Here is a 16,032-nt window from a genome sequence, read left to right as displayed (position 1 = left end):
ATACAAGTCTTCTGTTGATTTGTTGATTTTCATGAGTACTGTATCTTTATAGCAGTTAGCAAACTACAGCCCACAGTCTGGCCTACTACCAGGAAAAGGTCTTTTTGAAGGGGGAAGGGGAAGTTGACTTTTGGGCCACACTTGGCGATGCTCAGGGATTCCTCCTGGCTCTGCACTCAGAGACCAATCCTAACAGGCTCGGGGAACCATATGTGGTGCCAGGGTTCAAACCTGGATCAACTATATGCAGAGTAAGCACTCTGCCTGCTGTATTAGCTCCAAGAAAAGTTTTTATGATACTTTTTGGGGTTTGTTACAGCAAGGCATGTATCACCAAGTCCCACCCCAAGCCCCTGTAAGTAAAGTTTCATGGGAACATAGCCACATGCATCTGTTTGTTCTGTTTATGGCTGTTTCTGAACTGCAGTGGCAGAGTAGTTGCAGGGATCGAATGGCCCACAAAGCCTAAAATATTTACAGTCTGGCTTTCTCCAGACCGTTGACCCACCTTCGCTTTTTATACTGTGTATACCGAGTATATCTGATAGGGCAAGTTCTTCCTCATTCTTTTTCAATAATTCCTTGGCAAGTGGAGTATGTTTGTTCTTTCAGATGAACTCAGAATCCGTGGACCAACTTCGCTTGACTCCTTTGCCCTGCCTCTGTTTCTGTGGTGAGAATCTGGGAGGCAGAAAAATGTGAATTTGGTCTATTTGTAGTTTAGCAAATAAAAGATGTGATTACCATACTGAGTCTTTCCACTAACTACCCTTTTTCTTTTAGTAAACTTTTCTTGTGTCACTTGTACGTGATATACTTATTTCCGCAAGTATATTTACTTTTGTTGCTATTACAGTTGAGTTCATCTTCCCCAGATATGTGTTTTGAGTGATTCTTTATAGTCTAAAGGAAATGATTTTTATTCAGATTGCTTCTAATCCTCTTCTGGAAGTAAACTATTAGGTGTGTTAAATTTTAAATTTGATTGTTGGAGTTGATGGTCATTGTCTCAATGTTGTCAATTGTTTCACCAACATTTAGGTCTTGTGTTTGTCTTGTGGTACTCTGTAGAATAGTTTGGGGACGTGGACTTTGAACTCCTTGGTGACAGTTTCTTCTTTCACATTAAGTCGCAGCAAATAATAATTACCAAAAACCAACCAACCATCCCAATCACTCACACACACATACACACAACCCCAGGAGGCTTTATGCCCTGTGAATGTTCGTTAATATTTTTTTTCTGTTTTTGTTTTGTTTGGAAGCCACACCTGGCAATGCTCAGGGATTACTCCTGGCTCTGCACTCAGGAATCACTGTCACACTAAGGGGACCATATGGGATGTCAGGAATCGAACCCAGGTTGGCCAAGGGCAAGGCAAATGCCCTACCTGCTGCACTGTCGCTCAACACTCAATAGTAAGAGTCTCCTGAAGACCATTCAGATTGATCAGATAGACCATTTGTTGTGTGTCTGTTGGAGGGTTTTTGTGTCACACAGGAGAGACAGACCCGGCTGCCACTTTACTGAGGAAAGCATTTGATTGTGGAATAATGTTGACTTAACCTTGTCTTTATTCTTTGGCACTGAAACATGAACAGAAGGAAGGTTTTTATGAATCAGTTATTCCTTTCCTGAGTCTGTTCTCTGTTTTTAAAAAAAAAAAGCATTAGCTCTTTACCCTTAACATCTATTCCTTAAGGATGTGAAATCCATTTTGGATTTCAAGGTCTATCTATTACTTGCCCTGAGCGGTGAGCAAGTGAACCATAAATTCGGTATGTGTTAACCTTTGTGGATTTATCTTTTAATGCCATTTGGTCTTTTCCCCCTGAATTTTTGTCTCCTCTTAGTTTCTCACCCTGGTGAAATGAAAGAATTAATTTGCTTTGCTTTTTTTTTTTTTTTAAATATTTTTGTGTGTTAAGTAGAGAACTGCCGGCACGTGTGAGCACTGTGGAGTGAGCCTTGTTGGTGCATTGTAGTGTGAAAATTCTTCTATAAAGCCTGGTCTCACATGCACCCATATATGTGCTCCACTGTGGGGAGATCACCTCTGGCCGTCATTCTGAACACCCCCTTGGCGGTGCCCAAGCAGGGTGTCTGAGCAGAGCAATGCCCTCACAGACTGGAAGGTTCTGTCAGGGCCAGAAGGCTCCGTTGCAGGGGTAACCTTTGTGGGCCTTGCAGGTGGGGCCTGACGGGGGCCTGCGGAGAGAGTGTCAGGAGGGGCGGGTCGTGCAGAAGGATCTAGGCTGGTATAGGGATGATGGCGTCTTGTTCAATGCCTGTGAGGGCCCAGGCGCTGTCATTTCATTTTGCAGTTGAGGACGTGGAGATTTAGATGGAGGTTAAACAACTGAGGGCTCACACCAGCGGCCAGGCTACAGGAGAAGGTGGAAACATGGTGTTCGGGCAGCCCTGGTGTGTGAAGAAAAGTAGTTGGAAATGTTGCGGTTCTCTTAGGGGAACTTTGAAGGTGTCTCAGGACTGTGGGAAATGCACAGCTTGGGGAGTAGGGCGTCCTCGATTGCCTAATGGACCTTAGCAAGGCCTTCTCTCGAGAGTCTCTCCTCTCTGACCTTAGAGAGGAAGAGAGGCGAGATCTTTATATTTTTACATTTTGGGGGGCTTTTTATTGGGGGGTTGCTTTAGTGCCACAGATGCTTATCACTCAAGATAGTGATAGACTTCCTATTTTCAAATTGAGAGAGTATAAAAGGGGGGTTGGGAAGTGGCCTGCTGAGTAGAATGTGGGGGAGTGGGGAGGGGGCGGGGAACGCTCAGGTTCTCTAGTCTCTTCCAGCTTTAGACAACCCTACAACCATGGTCGCTAACTAGAAACATAAGTAACCTCTGTCTCTGTCCTTCTCTCTCTGTCTCTGTGTGTGTCTCTCTTTGTCCCTCTCTGTGTCTCTGTCTCTGTCTCGCTCTCTCCCCCCCCTCGCCCCCAGTACAGCCCAGATACTTGACCCTTTTGTGTATGTTTACACTAAGATGGAAAACCAAGATTCTCTGCCACATTGTGTCACTGTTTACATTGCTAAACTGTCCAGATGCCACACACTCTTGAGCCCATATAGAGCCACAGAGAAAAAGAGAAAGGTCTTTACATCTTTCTAAATACTGGCAGGAAGCCTCTCCGGTTCTCTCTCCAGTGCGGGCCCTGATCCTGGGGCCAGCCCCGGGACCCTCAACTGTGGTGGGGGCCCTTGGTTGCTGCTGCGGGTGCCAGACCCGCGTCCCTCCGCGGGTGCCCCGTGACCTGCTGCTCCTGACCACCGCGGCTTGCCAGGGTCTGTGGCTCCACTGCCCGCAGGTTCCTTCGCCTGGCAGGCGATCTCAAGCAGATTCCTGGCACGGCTGTGAGAAGAAGAGAAAGCTTTCTAAATACTGGCAGGGAAGTGGGTTTGCTTTCCAGATTCAGAGTGGCAGCCCGGCACTGACAACTTGCATTGTATTCTCTGCTCTGTGCGTTGGCTCCGTGTCCCAAATAAAAGATTGCAGTGCAGGGAGGGGTTTTCTTTCATCAGAATGATTGGACTTGGACAGTTACAGTGTTTTTTTTGAAACAACTTTCAGATTAACCCTTTCTAAACTTTATAATGCTAGAGAAAAGGAAGGAATAAAAATTCTTAGTTCTTTTCCTCGCTTTTTTTTTTTTTTACCACATCCATTCGGCTCTGTTCAGGGATCATTCCTCGTTGGGCTCCTGAGATCTATGTGTGGTGCTCGGGAATCAGACCTGGGTCATCTGCATGCAGGGCAAGTGCCTTTCCAGCTGTACCTATCTGGGCCAGAAAATCTTACTACTTTATTTAAAAAAAATAAATACTTGGTGCATATTCAAATATGAGTTATCCAGACTTTTTGTATCTGCATTGTCTAAAAGGTACGCAGACATGCTTCATCAGTTTCTTTTTAAAAGAGACCGAACAACTTAACTAGTTTTGTTCATTTATTACAGTTTTGATTCTAATCTGGAATGCCTTAATTTTGTGTGTAGGGTTTAGTGTGTGTTGAGAAATGATTAGAAATGATGGGTGGATGTATTTTTTGATTTGGACACTTTTCTTTATGTCTGTAATGTCTGCACCTGTGTTTCTGGGTCTATGCTCACTTTTAATATCACATCACAGGAAGAGTGGTCTCTAGGAGCTGGCAGGGTAGTTCTTTGGGGCGTTTGTGTTTGTGTTTGTGTTTGTGTGTGTGTGTATGTGTGTGTGTGATGCGAGAGAGAGCCTAGATCCTGTTGCTCCCACGGTTGCTAAGGGGACAACAAAGTATAAGAAATGACATTTGGTTGAGAGACTTATGTCACTTACTTGCCTGAAGCTTGATACCCTTATTAGTAATGAAAGAGAAAGGGAAAGTGAAGACAGTTCATTTGACAGCTATCTTCTGTTTGTATGATTTGTTTAAATTTGCTAGATTTTTTTTTAAAAAATTAAGTTCATTTTTATTACAATTAGGATTTTACAACATACTGAGGGTGTTTTCGTTTTTCCTTAGACATCACATGAAAATTTTACTTTAGCAATTTATTGGTTTTTTTGAGGCGGGAGGTAGGGTTGGGCCACATCCTTCTGTATTCAGGGTTCACCCCCGGTGGGTTTGGGGAACCATATGGAATGCCAGGGATTGAACCCAGGTTGGCTGCATGCAAGGCAAGCTTCCTGTCTGCTGTATTTTCTCTCTGGTCCCATGTTTGGGTGGGATTTTAACATTGTTGTCAAATTATTTCCAGGTGATAGGTTGGTTGCATGTTAGATTTTACTGAGTAACAAATTAATGGATATAGCATTTACTTGTATCAAAGCATTTGTTTTCACTTCTGAACTTTCTTAAAAGTCTCTTTGCAGTGTGGGAAATAAATGACACTGAATTCTCTTCCCCCCTCCCCTTTTTTTTAAGACTTTCAGCTGAACTCTCATCTCTCAACACTGGCAAATATTCATAAGATCTATCACACCCTTAATAAGCTAGTAAGTCAATCCTTTAAAGACAAAATTACCAACTGTTTAAAGTAGTTGCTTTAGTATATTTGGTAACAATTTCGATTATAAATATTAAGATACAGTTTGTGACTATTGAAATTTTAGCTTGCTATAGATACACTATTTCTTGGTAATAATGAACATATTTCTTGCAGAATCTAACAGAAGACATTGGCCAAGACGATCACCAAACAGGTATCTATATATGCTAACAATTTTCATTTTAAGTAAACATCCTAATATAAACATAGAAGACAAGTACTTACTAGTTGAAAATGCTCCTTGCTTTGTCTCTTAGGGAGTTGCTACTGGGTGGAAGCTGTTTTTCAGGATGTAGGAAGGCAGATGTGGTATAGCTCCTTTTCTGCTAGGAAAGTTGCTCGGCGTCCTGGTTTATGACCTGTACTTCATTCCTTTAAAGGGGTCAAATTCTCCCTTGTGCTTTCTCAGCACTACTTCTTATGGAAGAACTCAAGATATTGTGGTCATGCTCAAGATAATGTGGTCATGCAGTTTGAAAGGTCCCAATAAAGCTTATTGCTCATCGTGGAGAGGGAAAATTTCTAAGGGTGTGCGTGTGTGTGTGTGTGTGTGTGTGTGTGTGTGTGTTGAGGATTTCTGAATGAGAAAATTGAACATGATCCTTGAATGACTCTCCCCTGTGGCATTGACATTAGTGGAAGCTTACAATCATGGAGGGAGGGTTTGTTAGTACACATTGCTAAGGTTAACTCCCGAGTTCCTGGTTTCATAGATTAGGGGTGGGATCCCAGATTTTGCATTTCTTACCAGCTCCCAGTTGACACTGAGGCTGAGGCCACTGATCTGGAACCCACAGTTGGAGAAGCATACTGGTAACTGTAGAAAATTCAGAAATTTGCATTTGATCTCTGTTCCTGAAACTTCCAGCGGAGGGTACATATTTAAAGATCTTGAAAATCTCTTTCAGGAGTTAAATAGTTTAAGTTTTATAAAATACGCTTTAAAACAGTTACCAGAGAAGTGTACCTAAATGCTTACTTGCTGGTGAATCACAAAAGTCGTTGAAGGGAAAAGTGAGTTTTCCTCATGCCTCCCAATTCAGCAGCTTTCCTCCCAGGACATGGTTGAATGTTTGTTCTGTTAGGCAGTTACACACAATCCTGTGGTAGGGCTTGGTTGGTTTTGGATTGGGGCTACTCCTGGTGCCATGCTAGGGGAGACCAGGACCATGTGGGGCTGGAGGTGGAACTGAGGACTCCCGCATGCAAAGTATGTAGGCCAGCCCGTTGCTCCATCTCTTCTCCAGTCTTTTGTGCCATTTCCCTGACCGGCACACATGTTTTTATAGTAGCTTTTCAAATTCAGGGTTGATTGAGATCACTCTGTTCAGCATCTGTCTTTTTTTTCTTATTAATGGTCTGTATTTAAGGTTGGGATTCAGAACTCATCCTACTGTATCCTCCAATTTGGTTCAGAACCAGTGGGAATTAGAACCAAAGAGATTAAAGATCCAGAGAAATAGTATAGCGGACTAGGGTCTGGTCTTGTATGCAGCTGACCCAGGTTTGGTTCTTGGTACCACATACAGTCCCCTGAGTACCACCAAGAGTGGTCCCTGAGCATAGAGCCAGGCGTAAGCCCTGACCACAGCTGGGTGTGGCCCCAAGGTAAGAAAAAAATGTTAAGAGGAATGCTTTTATTGAAAATCACAATTTGGATGTGCAGCAGGGATGCATGAACCTTCTGGTATTTCACCTGTGAGAAATACCCTTACACACAGCCATTGCCACAGCTAGATAATCAGGGGCCAGCACCACCACTGCCATTGCACTTGGTTCCTGGCTGGTGACAGTGGAAGAGTGTGAATCTGGTAAAAGGCCTGGCTAGGGAGATCGTTCTGATCTGTCCTTGTCAAGAAATACAGATCAATTCAAAGGCAGTCAAAACTGCTAACTGTAGAGCTGCCACCTTGTAAACAGTGGCACAGCTTCACAGCTAATTTCGGAAGGCAGGCAAGCCAAGCTGATGACACACGGGTATGGTCACGGGGCTCAAACCTCTGGGGTGCCCTCGGGAGGGGGGACAGATTCCTGCTCTCCGCTCCCATGCCCCACAGGGGCTGTCATGCCCTCCGCCCAGCTCCACTGCTTTTAAAAACTCATCTGCAGAGACACCGAGCTAGTGAAACCCCCAGTTCCATAGATCCTGGAGCCCCCGAGTCAGTATTGTATCGGTATTGTGGCATTTGGAATGACACCTTCATTTCCCGCAATACTGACAGCCCAGTAGGGGCACAGCTGATTAGACAGGAAAGTAGCATAGAAGCCCACTAAGCTCAGGAAGCAAAAACCAGTAGCACAGAAGGCACAGCCGGCAGCAGACAGCTCAGGAAATCCTCAGGCCGCTTTAGTCACCGCGTTGTGGGATAGAACAACTTCCACAAACTTCTTTTACTGAACTCTTTTTTTGGTAATTCCACTTAAACCATGTTGTTGTGTCAAGCAATATAAATTATTTTTGTGTTCGCCAAGAGGTCAGATTGGGGGGTGGGTGGGAAATGGGACAGTGGTAGAGGGAAGGTCACACTGGTGGCAAGATTGGTTTTGGAATGTCGAATGCTTGAAAAAATTGTATTATGAACAACTTTGTGAACCACAGTGTTTAAAAAAAATTTTTTTTAAGTCATTAACTATAAAGTGATTGTACCTGCATGGTTTTGAAAGAAGCACTGATAAGTTATAAACAAAAAGTAAAGATTTCTCTCCCTTTTTTTATGTGTTAATTTATTTTACTGTGCTGGGGATTGCTTGTCCCATTTTAGGTTCCCTTAGCTCCATTTCCCACAAATATTTCGTATCTTGCACTACAAGGATAAATTATAGTCATACTTCTTTCAGACAAGGATGATAGTACATTTTCCTCCAAAATAGGAGAAAATTAAAATTCAGTAAATGTTAAAAGGCAAAAAAAAAGAATTATATACCCCCAAAATAAGTAGCACTGTAGCACTGTCCTCCTGTTCATCAATTTGCTCGAGCGGGCACCAGTAACGTCTTCATTGTGAGACTTGTTGGTACTGTTTTTGGCATATTGAATACGCCACGGGGAGCTTGCCAGGCTCTGCCGTGTGGGCGGGATACTCCCGGTACTAGGCTCTCCAAGAGGGATGGAAGATTCGAACCCAGGTCGGCCGCATGCAAGGCAAAACGCCCTACCCGCTGTGCTATCATTCCAGCGATATATCTCCAAAATAAGAAAGATAATACTAGCACCCAGTATTAAAAAGGGAGGAATTTTTTTTTCTCTTAATAGGATAAAACTTGCTCATTTAGTCATTAATTGTTTCTCAAGTCAGTAGTATAATGTTCTCGAAGTAAACAAAATATTAAATACTGGTAAGGGGTCTTAAAATGCAATTTATATCAACTTGAATTATGTATGTTGTGACACTGCTGAGTGAATACATTAAAATGGCAGAATAAATCAGGTAAAATCTGATTAGGAAACGAGGCTATAAAAAAATGCACAAAATGAAAACCCAAGAAAATTAAAAACAACATAGTGAGGCTTTTGTATGGGAACGTGTTGGTACTAAGTTTGGAAAAGCCAAAAATTCTTTCATTTTAGAGATGTTACTTGTGATGACTAGCAATCACACCCAGAGTTTAATATCTTATAGGTAGTGAATCCTATGCAGGACTTTTGAGGTCCACAAAATAGAGGACCTCACTAAAAGCAGTGGGGGGAAAAATGTAAAAAGAAGGCAGTGAAGTACCTTCAAGGATATCGTTTATTGAGAATAACTTGCTTAAACTTTCATCAAAACAGCAGGCTAGACATTAGCCTTCGGTCTTGGCCCCAGGTTTGCTTTTTAAAATTTATCTTCTAGGTCTAAAGAATAGAATAATGAAAACTTTCATATAAAAATTGGGGCAGTATTTCTAATTGTTTAGTGTGGAGAAAATGGCCATATTCATTTATTTAAAATATGGTCAACGGATAGAATATCTGATTTGCTTTTTTTTCTTCCTTCTGGCTTCCTCCTGCCCCTGCGCTCAGGGGTCACTCCTGGCAGGGTGGGGGTGTTGTGGGGCCCATACTTTGTGCAGGGGATTAAAGCCATTCAGCTATGTGCAAGGCAAGCGCCATACTCTGGCCCTGTTTGTTTGTTTATTTATTTATTTTGCTTTTCATTTGGGTCACACCTGGTGATGCCCAGCGGTTACTCCTGGCTCTACAGTCAGGAATTACCCGTGGCGGTGCTCAGGGGACCATATGGGATGCTGGAAATTGAACCTGGGTCATCCGCGTGCAAGGCAAACGCCCTACCCACTGTTATATTGCTCCAGCCCCTCTGGCCCTGTTTCACAAATCACAAATTTGCATCCTCCACCCAGATCCTCCAAATTCCAGTAGGCGGGGGTCACACCCACCAACTGGCCCCCTGGCGCCATGTAATCCCATCAACGGCCAAGACTCAGAGACTATAAAAACCAGCTCCCGGAACCGTGTGGCCGCAAATGCGGCCACGCGACATCTTACTGTAACATCTTATTATCTCATTCCTACTTTGGACAAACTGGCAGGCTACCGAATGTAGCCTGCCCACACGGCAGAGTCTGGCAAACTCCCCGTGGCGTACCCAATATGCCAAATACCAGTAACAATGCTGGGTCTCATTCTCCTAAAGAGCCTTGAATATAATCTCAGGGCTAGGATGAAGGAGACGTTACTGGGGCCTGCTCGAGGCAATCGGCCCTGTTTAATTTGCACTTAACACAGAACCAAAAGGAAATGAATCTGAACTCAAGTAATAATTTTTGGGTGAAAAAAACGTAAGCAGTTTGTGTTGTTCTCCTGCCCTAAGCAGCGTGGGCCGGCAGCTTGCTCTTGGTCTACTGTACAAGTGCTCAGGCTGGAGCGCAGACTGTCCGATCACATGGACTCGCGGCGGGGTTTCTAGCCGAGATTATCCTCCTCTTCTTACCACAGAACACTTCTTCCTCTTTCATATGTACTTGCCAAACATTTCTAATGAGGCTTACGATGGATCCCTGAATTCATTCATCGTGACTTTCTCTTGGTTTATCGTCAAGGAATAAAAACTTTCAGCTCCTCAATAATTTTGGATGAATTTCTGGGTTTCTTAGAATTTCTTAGGACTTTATTTTTCTTTTTATTTGTTAATAGGTCCTTCTTGATCTGGGAACTTTGAAGTGTACCCTGCAGACCAGTTTTCTGGAACCATGTAGAAACACTTCTCAGATTTCAAACAGATCTCTGTCCATGCTTTGCAACATCAGTCTTAATCTTTTGCTTCCACCTATTCGGTTTGTTTTGAACCTAAGTAGTTACTTTAGGGAGGTTGTTTTGTGTGGGGGTCTAACCCTGGCTGTGCGGGGGGAGCTGGTCCCGTTTCAGTGCTTGGGACCGTGTGGTGCTGGGGATTGAGCTGGGGGTGCTGGGTGCAGAGCATATCCTCCAGCCATTGAGCTAGCTTCTGGGCCCCCAAGTAAAGACTCCTTTTACAGAAATTTCAGACAGGTGAAAGGAGATAAAGGGATACCGGACTGAGTTAGTAAACCCTGACTCTAAGTCTTAATATTTCATTTCATTTTTTCATTTCATCATTCTGTTATTCGTCGATTACCTCGAGCAGGCCCCAGTAACGTCTCCTTCATCCTAGCCCTGAGATTATATTCAAGGCTCTTTAGGAGAATGAGACCCATCATTGTTACTGGTATTTGCATATTGGGTACGCCACGGGGAGTTTGCCAGACTCTGCTCTGTGGGCAGGCTACATTCTATAGTCTTAATATGAATTAATATGAATTTGTAAAACATTCTTTTACTATGTAATTACTTTTATCACAAAAAGACGTAACAGCTGGGGTAGGGAGCTGAAAGGGTTGGCAGAATGTTTGACCCACAGAAGCCTGGGTTTGATCCCAAGATCTTCATGATCGTCAGGTATTGCTGGATATAACCAAAAAAAACCAAAAACTGTTAACAGTAAACATCAAAATTCTAAGAAGCATTCTTAGATAATTGTGTGGAAGATTTTTTTTTTTTTTTAAATTTTGGGACACACATAGTAGTGCTCAGGGCTTAACTCCTGATTCAGTGCCAAGGGGTCACTCCTGACAGTGCTTGGGGGATGATATGTCATGCTGGGAACCCAGGTTGGCTGCATGCAGGGCAAATGCCCGATCTGCTATATTTCTCCAGCCCCAGAGATTTTTTTTTTTATAAATGTTAGCTATTATTATTCATGATTGGGTTTCAGTTGTATAATGTTCAGTACATATCTCTTCACCATTTCCCACTACCATTGTCCCCCTGTTTTCTTCTGCCCCACCCCTCCCAGGGCAGGCCCTTTTGTTCTCTTTTCCCTCTTCCCTCCCCTCCCTCTCTCCCCTCCCCCAACCCCCTCCCTCTTCAGAGTTTTTTTTTCTTCCTTTCTGCCTTTTGGGTCACACCCAGTGATGCGCAGGGGTTATTCCTGCCTTTGCACTCAGGAATTACTCCTGGCGGTGCTCGGGGGACCATATGGGATGCTGGGAATCGAACCTAGATCGGCTGCGTGCAAGGCAAACACCCTACCCGCTGTGCTATTGCTCCAGCCCCCCCCCCTTTTTTTTTTAAGTCTAGTATTGGTTTTGCTGACTGATGCAAAGGAAAAAAAAAATCTGGGATGGTGTATTATCTAGTCACATGTGCTTTAAATCTCCGGAAATGTACTTTTATTTATTTTAAAGCAGAATTTGATTTACATGTGTTTTAGGAACGTGACGAAAACTTGATGAGTTGGTCAAACTCAATTTAGGGTGAATCTGGTCACTCTGGAAGATGCTGTATTAGCTGCTGTGTCTGCACTGGTGACCCACCTGGGTCCTGAACAGCAAGGTGTGCGTTCATCTGAGCACTTGACCCTTGCTCAGGGAGGGTTTCTGGAGTCTAGGGAGAGCAGGAGAGCAGGTTTGGGCCAGATTTGAGGGATATGGCTTGCTCTGATTTTTTTTTTTTTTTGGACTCATTGGCTAGTTACACTTCAGATTTGTTTGTTTTCCTTGGCATTCAAAAATTGCTTGGGGGCGGGGGTAGGCAGAGAGATACAGTACAGAGATTTAGGCACCTTGTACATGGCTCGCCAGGGTTTGATCCCTGACACCACAGAAGCCCCTCAAACAGAAGTAAGCCCTGATGAGCACAGCTGGGTGTCGGTCAAATCAAAAGCAATTTATTCTTTATGTAGCCTGAAACTTTTTTCGCTTTTTGCCACAGGGTTCTGTGAGCAGTGCTGTGCCTTGTATGTAGTTCTTTGTCATTTCACTGGGATGTGAACTTCACTCAGCCTTCCTGAGGGGGTGCGGGGCGCAGGAGTTACGAGCAGGACCAGGGTTATTGTGGAAATAAAGGCTGACACACCTCTGGTGGCACCGGGGCTAAGAGGAGTAGCCTAATGAGCTCATGGCTGCCTTGCACTGGTGGGGTTTGCGTCCCAGCTGGGCTGCTTTCCTAACCCCTCTGTGTCCATTTTCTCTTCTGCATAGGCAGTTTTGATGGTTCTTCTCTCCAAAGCTGCATGTGAGGAAGGTGAAGTGTGATTTCATGCAGATGTTAGAGGCAAGGTCCTCTCACAATGAGGTCTTGTGTGTTCCGTTTTGTCTTTACCTTATTACCAGAGAAATCTCTTTTTTTAAAAAAAACAAAACAAAACAAAACAAAGGCGGCTTCTGAATACACTGAAAGTGGCAGAATCCTGGAGCGGCAGAAATAAAGTAAAACACTGGGAAGTTTTGCTTAAGATCAGGTCACAATTCTACCTCCCAAATCCCATCGTCCCTCTGTCCCTGTGTTGTGTCAGTCAGCTCCCCCCCTGCAGTTTAAGAATGATAGGACTGACATGCTCGATGAGTCTGCGACTCTGGGTTGCTGGCTGTGCCCGCCTTGCCTAATGAAGCCAGAGATGGGACAGCTGCACCGTCCCGCTGGGAGGCGCGGTGACGTGCTAGAGAAGCCTGGCCGCCTAGATGCTCAGTGTCAGTATCCCTGTCGAGTAAGTTGACGTTGTAATGACTTTCTATCCCTGGCGTGGTCTGGCGGGGGAGTGGCAGAACAATGAACGTGTCCCTGTCCAGGTTTTATCTCTTGACTCGAACATTTTCTCAGAGCACTGAAACCCACTCCCCACTCCCCCACGAGCATCTGTAGGCAGTGTCTCAGCAGTGCCCGGGCTGCCTCCAGGTCCGTGGCCGCGTGCTGCGCTGTTCGTGCTCAGTCGAGGCAGGCCTTAACTGTGTGCCCCGGGACTCTTCTCTCTGCAGGAAGCGTGCGGTCTTGCACCTCTTCAGACCGCTTTAGTAAAGTGATGCCGCCGCGGAAAAAGAGAAGACCTGCCTCTGGAGATGATTTATCTGCCAAGAAAAGTAGACATGATAGGTACGTTGCCAAGACAGTAGGTGGGTGTGGATCATGCCGCGGAGGTTGTTGTGTCTACCTTCTGTGCTGCGCCTGTGCAGCTGGCTGCCCACGTGGGCACTGGTTGGGGCCCTGCCAGGTGACCTTTCCCTGGGCCAGCGCTGCCTCTTGGGCACCGCTTCCTCCGACTGAGGTGTGGGGGTGCTGCCAAGAAACAAGGTGGTTTGAGTCCTGAGGCACTTTTTATAATTCAGTCCAGCGATTGGTCTGTATTTGCTCTTTAAGGGGGTCTCGATCACCGAGTGCACCTTGGAATTCTGTGCAGAGCAGAATGCTGGGCTGGAGAGGGGCGGCCCAGGGGGGATGTGCTCAGCCCCCTCATCCCCCCCACACACACCTGCCCGTAGATGTGCTGCGTGAGGCTCATTCTCAGAAGAGTGAGAACGCGCTAGAAGCTGTGAAAAACAAGACTTCAAACAACTTCTCTTTCAGACACGAGAACAGTTAATTTTGGTAGATCCAAAGAACTGTTAGACTTGAGTGTCTAAGGTGTCTTTATTGTTTCTCCCTGATTTTAATGCAAGTTTCCTCCTGTAAACATTGCTTTCCCATCTTCCTGTGTTCTGGTTCTGTAGGTGATTTCCCTAATGGGCCCCAATTTCCCTACTGAGAAATCAGGGGGATTATATGAGATGACATGATCTTTTTAGTGCTGGTGGTTGTTGTTGTGAAACTTTATACGCTTTAACTCACAGGGATTGAGGAGGACTTTCAGTATATCAAATAGGGTCACTGTTTAGGTCCCGAATGAATAGAAAAACACCTAAAAGGAGATGGCATTTCTAATCACCAGCAGTGTTTAGAGGACTGATTTTTCAGATTAATGAAGCCTGTTCCCTTGACCTTTTAAAAAGGAATGTAGATACCATTTTTAGAGAATTGCTAAATTCTAACAACCATTGCATTTTGTAACTATAGTTCTTACTATATACACCACAGTCTAATATGATTTTGTATGATATAGTTTTGTATGATATAGGTAGTTGAAAAACTGGGTAGTTGAGTTGTGGAAGGGAGGGAAGACATAATCAGGGCTCAGGGGTCTAGTGCTAGTTTGCTTGCTTGCTTTTGTGTGTGCAGTGCTGCAGATTGAACCCAGATCCTGTACATGCAAAGCAGGCTCTGTGCCACTGAGCCATATCCTGGCCCCATAAACTTTTTTTTTTTTTTTGCTTTATGGGTCACACCCGGTGATACACAGGGGTTACTCCTGGCTCTGCACTCAGGAGTTACTCCTGGCGGTGCTCAGGGGACCGTATGGGATGCTGGGAATCGAACCCAGGCCGGCCGCGTGCAAGGCAAATGCCCTACCTGCTGTTCTATCTCCAGCCCCAATTTTTTTAAAAAAAAAAATCAGCTTTTACATATTTTAATGTGTGCAATGTTAAGTGTATAATTCAGTGTCACATAAATAGTTCTATGGTATTTCATTGTCCTCTTTTGGGTGATGGAGGGGCTTCTCCAAGCGATGCTCAGGAACCCAGTGCCCCCCCCGCCTCTCCAAGGTTCTCTGCCTGGCTAGTAGTTTAATGTGAGGGCCAGGATTTGCTGCTGCTTGGGCCCTGTGGTGCTGTGGAGTACCCAGTTACCCCAAAAGTCTTCTTGGGGGTCTCCAGGGTTGTACCTGGCACATGCTTGGGGACTTTGTGATGGAACAGGGTTGGCTGCACATAAGGCAAGAGCCTTAAACCCTGTACTATCCCCTGACTCCTCCATTCTTTTTCCATCTTGAGGTTTTTATACGGATTTGGTTTGGTTTGCTTTGGTACCACTCCTTGCAGTGCTCGGGGGCTATTACTGGCTTAGCACTTTGGAGTCACCCCCAGTCGGTGCCCGGGATCAGGCCAGGGTTGGCAAAAGCAGCCACCTGAGAGGCAAGCGCCTTAACTTCTATACTATCCAGCTCTGTGTAGATTATTTTTAAGCAGTTCAAATTTGACAGTGTCTGTATAGATCTCCAGATTATCCATTAATGATAGAGCATGAGTTGAAATAAGAATTTCTAGATGCAGGACCAGAAAGCAGTTCCCTGTAAACCCTCAGCCAGTATCCACCTTCATTGAGTGTACCACCGTAGGTGGGTTGGCTAGAGAAGTACAAAACGCGACATTGAATCTCAGTAGATTAGCATTGATAATCATGTTCTGGGGGGTGGTATTAAAGCACAGAATCTTTTAATCAAAGATAGATAGCAGTATTCTGCTAAGTGGGAAGGTCCTGTAAGAACACTCCTTCAAAATTGCTATTGTTACTTTTTTTTTTTTTTTTTTTTTTTTGCTTTTTGCTTTTTGGGTCACACCCGGCAATGCACAGGGGTTATTCCTGGCTCATGTACTCAGGAAGTAGTCCTGGCGGTGCTCGGGGGACCATATGGGATGCTGGGAATCAAACCTGGGTCGGCTGCGTGCAAGGCAAACACCCTACCAGCTGTGCTATCCCTACAGCCCCAGCTATTGTTACTTTTACATACAATATATGTAAATAAGTTGCTCTTATGAACAGTTGTATGTAACCATTTCTGTTCTTCCCCTGTAATGCACATGCTCCTAATTTTACATCCCAGCCTCTGTT

General features: G+C 44.6%; 1 protein-coding gene across 6 annotated transcripts in view; it reads left to right on the top strand.

Annotated features, from left to right (window-relative positions):
* Nucleotides 1-16,032, top strand: part of DCUN1D4 (defective in cullin neddylation 1 domain containing 4) — a 79,039-nt gene that overhangs the window by 24,570 nt on the left and 38,437 nt on the right. For 4 of the 6 annotated variants that reach the window (XM_056111258.1, XM_056111257.1, XM_056111262.1 and 1 more), the window contains exons 2-4: nt 4,916-4,986; nt 5,154-5,193; nt 13,308-13,422. In XM_056111258.1, the coding sequence (XP_055967233.1) occupies nt 4,916-4,986; nt 5,154-5,193; nt 13,308-13,422 (226 nt within the window). The remainder of the gene's footprint in view (nt 1-4,915; nt 4,987-5,153; nt 5,194-13,307; nt 13,423-16,032) is intronic. The other 2 variants (XM_056111259.1, XM_056111260.1) reach the window with 1 other exon arrangement.

This window comes from Sorex fumeus, unplaced genomic scaffold, assembly GCF_029834395.1.
Source record: "Sorex fumeus unplaced genomic scaffold, SorFum_2.1 ptg000013l, whole genome shotgun sequence".
In the NCBI taxonomy this organism is placed as follows: Eukaryota; Metazoa; Chordata; class Mammalia; order Eulipotyphla; family Soricidae; genus Sorex; species Sorex fumeus.
This window is presented reverse-complemented; position numbering and strand designations above follow the sequence as displayed.